This window comes from Sturnira hondurensis, unplaced genomic scaffold (assembly GCF_014824575.4).
Source record: "Sturnira hondurensis isolate 20B ecotype Veracruz unplaced genomic scaffold, ASM1482457v3 Scaffold0003678, whole genome shotgun sequence".
Taxonomy (NCBI): Eukaryota; Metazoa; Chordata; class Mammalia; order Chiroptera; family Phyllostomidae; genus Sturnira; species Sturnira hondurensis.
Window position 1 is genome coordinate 13,262 of NW_028076309.1, and position 6,266 is coordinate 19,527.

Consider the following 6,266-nt stretch of genomic DNA (forward strand, 5'->3'; position numbering starts at 1 on the left):
TGGTGGAAGCATGTGCTTCAGACTGCAGGAGCAGACCCTGACGGGGACCTGTCAGCAGCAAAACAATGAGGAATGTCCCCTGCCCCTTCCCTGTGATGCAGAGAACACAGCAGGAGAGCCCCTGGTGCCACGTGTAGGTCATAGGATTCAGCACAGCTGCATAGTCCACGCGAGAATTCACTTTCTAGCTGAATTTCTATGGAAAAGTTTCCATCTCATCCAAGGCACCACAGGACTCACAGCGATTTGATGCTGGTGTGCTTGGGACAAAGTATTCATTCCTTTACTCATCACTTTGTACCAAGTGCCTGGTGTCCATGAGGCCCTCCCAAAATATTTCTTACCCCACCCTTTGAAGAGTTGGTGAATCCTGGCTCAAGGGACATTCCCGCAGCACAGAAAGTCCCAAGTGTCTGTTGCTCTTAGAGGAACATTCTGAGCTGCCCTCTCCTGCACCCCTCTGCATTCTCAGTCATGTGACACTGTCCTCTGTCCATCGTGTCCAGGCCCTGTAAATCTGCAGTTCAGTTCTCTACCTGGTTCCTCAGTAACAACACATACAGAACTTTCTGTAGCCTTTGGCTTTGCCACTGAGATTTTGGAAGTCACAGGGATGGGACCCCCAGGTAGCACTGGGCATTACTGCACCAAGCTGATGGTTTTCCTTTTGGAACAGGGAAAGGGCTTATCCTACCACCCAGGAGGGAGACACACGTCATAAATTACCCCTTCTCACAAAGGCAAAGTGGTTGTTGTCTTTCAGGATGTGAAACCATTTCTTACTGTTATGTTTACTTTTTTAAAAGGGAACCATACTGTCCTTTCTCCTTTTTGGCCAGTGGTGATCCGACCTGACCCGCACTGTGGTCCCTTGGTTTATTCCCCAGGGAACTCCCCACTGAAGTTCCCTCTGGGGGTGGGACCAGCAGAACCTGCTACTAGAACCTGGAAATGTGCGTTGGGAGCTCCTAGAAAAATTACTCAGGTAGGGGTTCCCAAGAGGGAAGGGATAGATTTGCACCACTCTTTTCCATATATTGAAGGGTTCTCATTTGTAACCAGAAAATCTGCAAAGGTCTCAAAAACCATCTTGTAATTTTACCAAAAAGTGAAATTCCTCCCTGTGCTCTTAGAAGAAGTATCAGTGGTTTTTTGTAAGGTAAAAGATTTCCAATTTTTCACAGATATGAAAGAATAGAAAAGGTTTATTATGGTGTCAGTAAGGAAACAATTCAGGGGGTGGGGAGCAGTGTGTGGACCACTCTCCCAGCAGGGAGTCATCAGGGTGCAGGGTGATGGCTGTGCAGTGCCATCATTTGGCTTCCCAAGCAAAAGAGAGAACTGGTCATTCAGCAACATGCTTGCGTTGAGGCTGGTGGGAGCATTTCTATAGGAACATCTGAATATTCTGAACATTCTTGAACCCATGTCCTTTGCCCTTTTCTGTCATTTCATTTTGCTAAGTTCTGAGCGAGCCGTTTTTTCAAACAGCTCTCTGTTCTCCAGGGGCCAATGATAAGGAACAATTTCAGTCCTTCCATTAGGGGGTAATTCAACAAATGTATGTTCATGAAGAAAGAATTCTATAAGCATCTCTATCTATAGATTACCTAACCATGTGGGTAAAATAATCAGAGAGGTCTTGAAGGCAAAAATAAAAAGTAGAAGCCACAGCTAGAGATTATCTGCCAATCAAGAAAGAATCTGGAGAAGAAGCAGTTACTAAGGATAAGTAGAGTAGGCTTGGACTCACCAACTTCTGGTCTCCTGCATTCCATTCTGTGTTTGAGAAAAAGTTCAGAAGATAGGGAGCATCTATACTTTCCCCAGAACTTTTACAAATTGAGAATGTGTCCCTCCTAGGTAAAATCAATCGTCAACAGTGAACTTTCCTACCCTCCCAAGTCCTGACAGCCTGAGGAACAGAAACAGGGAGCTCTGACTTGAGGAATGAGTAATACAGGGAGGGGCACCCAAAATTCACAGAAAATACACATAGATTTCTATTGAGCTTAATTATTTAAAAAAATATCGTAATACAGGCTCAGCAAGATTAAATAATCCGATGATCCACTGAAGCATACCACTCTCACTTTCCACTTTCTCCCTGGCATTACATTGCCTAGAAAAGTAGCGCTTTTCTCTTTCTGCGATCTCCCTCTCCATTTCTGCCCTTTTCCTTTCCCACTTCAATTTATCCTCCAGGTTTCTGATTTTCTCCTCATACTCCTCTCTTATCTGCTTCTTCTCCCTCTCCAGCTCAGCTCTGCACTGTGCTTCTATCACTCGAATCTGTTTCTGAATCTCCTTCTCAGCCCTTTGGTACATCTCATTAGTATAAAATCCCCCCTCATTCTGCATCACCATACGCTGGACCAGGTCCAGCAGATGTGCCCTCTGGGCCTCCTGCTCAGCCCCTGTTGCCATATTATTGAACAAACAGTGGCGACCATTGAACTCCTTCATCAGATTCTGAATGAATTCTGGGGCTTTCTTGATGTAATCAGAGAACTCCACGCCATCCAAGTCATCCTTCCGGGTGAATAAGAGAATCATGTATCTCCTAGCTGGTGGACCAAACATCGTCAGCACCTTCTGCACAGCCTCTTGCTCTTCCATTGTGTGCCGGCCCAGCGGAACCACCAGGAGCAGTGCATGAGGCCCAGGGGACGTCAGGAGGATGCAACGAGCAATCTCCTTTCGGGTGTCAGCATCCTCCACCTCGGTGTCAAAAAGGCCAGGCGTGTCCACGACCACAATTTCTCTCCCACTCCATGTGCAGCTCCCTTTCTCACAGACCTTGGTGACGGATTTTGCTGCCATGCTGGAGTGAAATGCTTTGTTCCCAAGGATGCTGTTCCCTGTGGCGCTTTTTCCAGCTCCGGTCTTACCCACTAAGACTAGTCTCAGTTGTGACTCTCTGGGGTCTTGGTTTCCAAGCCCTGGGACATCAGGAAACAAAGCCACAGAGTTAGCATTGGCCTCCAGCATTTCCCCTACAGACCCGCACCTGCCAGTGTCCGTCTCCATTGCCTGCTCTCGTCCTGTCCCATGAGTGACCCCTGCACTCACAGGAGCTCTGAGGAAGCCCTGGGCCCCATGTTCCTGCTACAGAACTCAGAGAACCCTGGGCACATCTCCAGAGTCCTTTGGGCTGCTCACTCTGAACTTGGCAGCTAAGGGTCCACAAAGGTGGGCGCCCAAGGGTGTAAGTATGAGCTCTGAGACACTGTAGTAGCTTTCCCTCCTAAGCCAAGGCAGGAAGTGACACAAAAGCTGACTGTGGGACATCCCAGCAGAAGATCCCTTCACCCCCATGTCATAGTCACAAGGGAACTTTTCTTCTTCCTGTGAAGAAACCCTGGAGGGGGGTGATTCAGGCCCTCCCACATTGCAGGGTGAGCAGTGCACCTGGGCAGAAAGAAGGAGTCCCTGTACGTGTCACATACACAAGCATCCCATCAGGGACTTTGACCCATAGAAGAACAAAATGCTTTACTTTACAGTTTCACTTTGTGTAGAAATCTGATGAAGTTTTCTAATTTGAAATTAATATGTTGAAGACTTATAGCCAGCAAGTGTTGATGGTTTTCTGGAGTTACTATAAAATCCCTTGATACATAAATAGTAATAATAATAATAATAATAATAATAATAACTCATATAGATTAGCATCAGTAGAATTACACTTTCTTAGTCTCCCTTGGTTAGGCCTATGTGCTTCTTGGAAAAGTTGGAGGTTAAAGACAGAGCACCATAGCCTACCAACTGCAGGTTGTTTTCAAAGTAACTATCTCTCAGTTTAACACCAAATCATCTGTTTAGCTCTTTCTCCATTTCCCTTTAGTAAATCTCTGTTTCTCTTTAGTGTGCCTTATGGAGGAACGCTTCAGAATTTGGTGAGCACAGCCAGGGACCAGGCAAGACAAGGGGGACCACACCTGAGCAACTGTCTCTCTGACAAAGAAGACCCTCCAGCATGGCCCTTGAGTGAGACTGTGGCCCGAGGGACAACCCTGCATCACACACAGCCATCATCTCTGCTCAGAGTCCATGCCCACAGGGTCACACCAATGACATTAGAGACATGAGTAATGACTGAATTTCCCTTTCAGAGACATCATCACTGTCACCCAGGCCCTCAGACAAAAAATCTAGGGATCTCCCTTGATTCCTCTTTTCCCTTTACTTTCCAGATCCAACCCACCAGCACGTTCTCTGGCCTCCATCCACAATCTGACCACTTCTCTTCATGTAGAAGACCATCATACCATCGCCATCCATGACTCAGCTATTCCCTGACTGGCCTCTTTATTTCCAGTATGCCCCCTTCTGTCTGTTCTGTAACTGCGAAGATTTTTTTAAATATCCACCAAACAGAGGAGAGATTTGGCAGAACCCCCATCTCTGGCTTCCACAAGACCAGTAGTGATTCCCATCTTCCACACACTCTGTGAGGAAGCTGTTGCTAATCCAGGGAGTACCAAACCACTCCTGAGGGTGAGTTTTCCACATTTGATAACCAGCATCCTGGGATGAGAGAGTAAGTTTCCAGAAGCTGAGAACACGGCACACAGGATGGCTACCAACAAGGGGAACGTGGATGGGAGTTTGGAGCACTGTTCCTTTAGCATCACAGTGGAAGTCTCCACCTAAGGACACCCTGAGGGCATCAGCTGTCACCAAACAGGGAGTAGAAAAGTCCTGGGAGGTGAAGCAAAAGGCCCCCGAAGACTAGCTCCACCCTGCAGCAGTTTGCCAATGCTGAGGATGCATGGCACTCTATGTGACAGAGTGCTGCTGTGGCCATGGACTGTTCCCATCTCGGACATGTGCCTCTTTGGGATGTGGCTGAGTCTGCTTTCCAAACCCTTGAATCCAGGTGGGCTGAGTGACTCATGCTGGAGGACAGGGCAGTAGGAGTGTGATGCCAGCATGGGTCCTAAATGTGCAGATGCATGGAGCTAGCTGTCTCCTTCTGCCCTACAGAGGCCTGCAGCTGCCTTGGGAAGAGGCTGGACTTGCCTGCTGGGTGATGAGGGACAAGGCCCACCTATCCCTGTCACCCTGGCCTGCCTGAGAGCCTGCTGACTACCAGACACAGCTATGAGGCTCTCCGATCCCATCTTATCCAGTTGCTGGATCTTGAGAGCATCATGCTAAGTGATACAAGTCACATGAAAAAAAGGACAAGAATCATATGATTCCACTTACTTGTTGGATATAAAATAGAAAGCCACAGTGAAATCAGAAAACAAACTCATGGACACAGACAGCAGTGTGGTGGTGACCAGAAGGAAAGAAAGGTGGGGGGAGGGTGAATAGGGTAAAGAGGTCAAATGTGTGGTGATGGGAGGAGACAAGGCTTTGGGTGGTGAGCACACAATGCAGTACATGAGTAATGGACGATAGGATTGTACACTTGAACCTTATATAGTGTTAACAAAAGTCAGCCCAATACATTTAATTTAAAAAAAGATTAGCCAGTCATTCACTAAACCCAGCTTACCACCAGTCCATGAGCAAGTCTGGCTGTGAAGAGCTCAGCTGGCCCAGACACAAGAATTGCCAACTAAATGAGTGCTGTTCCTAGGCCACTATATTGTGGTTTGCAAACCAGCACCAGTTTAACTGATGTTGTCGCTTTCTATAGACAAGCAAGTAAAAGGGGGTTTATATGAGAAATGGAGTGGGCCAGTCTGGGAATTTGTTGGTTATAGCGAGGCCACCTGGAGCAGGGACCATAGGGACTTGAATAAAATCTCATTTACTCTCACAGTCCTCCTTCCCACCCTCTCTGGGGCTAAAGAGAAGGGCAGAGAAACACGCAGAGGCTAGAGTGGGCCCTCCTGATGTGTGCACATGTTTGGAAGTGGGAGACAAGAACCCTCATACATCTTGGATGTCTTAGGACGCTGTAACCTCTCTTCCTCTGAGAGGTGAGGCCACATCAGGTGGGGCCAGGGTGGAGGGTCGAAGGGAAAGAAAGAGCAGAGTTGAAGAAGACAAAATGAGAAATGGGGTTGGGTATTTGGGTCTTGCTCAGTTGGGGGCTGGCAGACAGGACAGGAGAGCCCCTGACGAGTCCCCTCCATCAGCCTGGCCTGGGGAGCCTGAGCCTCTCTCACCATGACTGGTCCCGGGTTCGCTGATGCTGGAACTGGAGCTGTGGAGTGGAACTGCCATCGTCCTGTGAGTTCCTGTGGGTGAGAATCACAACTCATTTCAGGGAAATGGAGAGTAACTGCAAACTAAACTTCCCGCAG

At 47.8% G+C, this 6,266-nt stretch overlaps 1 protein-coding gene across 1 annotated transcript; it reads right to left on the minus strand.

Annotated features, from left to right (window-relative positions):
- Positions 1–1,492: 1,492 nt before the first annotated feature.
- On the minus strand, positions 1,493–6,228 carry LOC118984220 (GTPase IMAP family member 4). The gene is made up of 2 exons (XM_037041997.1): positions 6,129–6,228; positions 1,493–2,942 (listed from the first exon to the last, which is right to left on the minus strand). The coding sequence occupies exons 1-2, from the start codon at positions 6,184–6,186 to the stop codon at positions 2,017–2,019; spliced, it is 984 nt and encodes a 327-aa protein (XP_036897892.1). The 5' UTR covers positions 6,187–6,228; the 3' UTR covers positions 1,493–2,016.
- Positions 6,229–6,266: the final 38 nt, after the last annotated feature.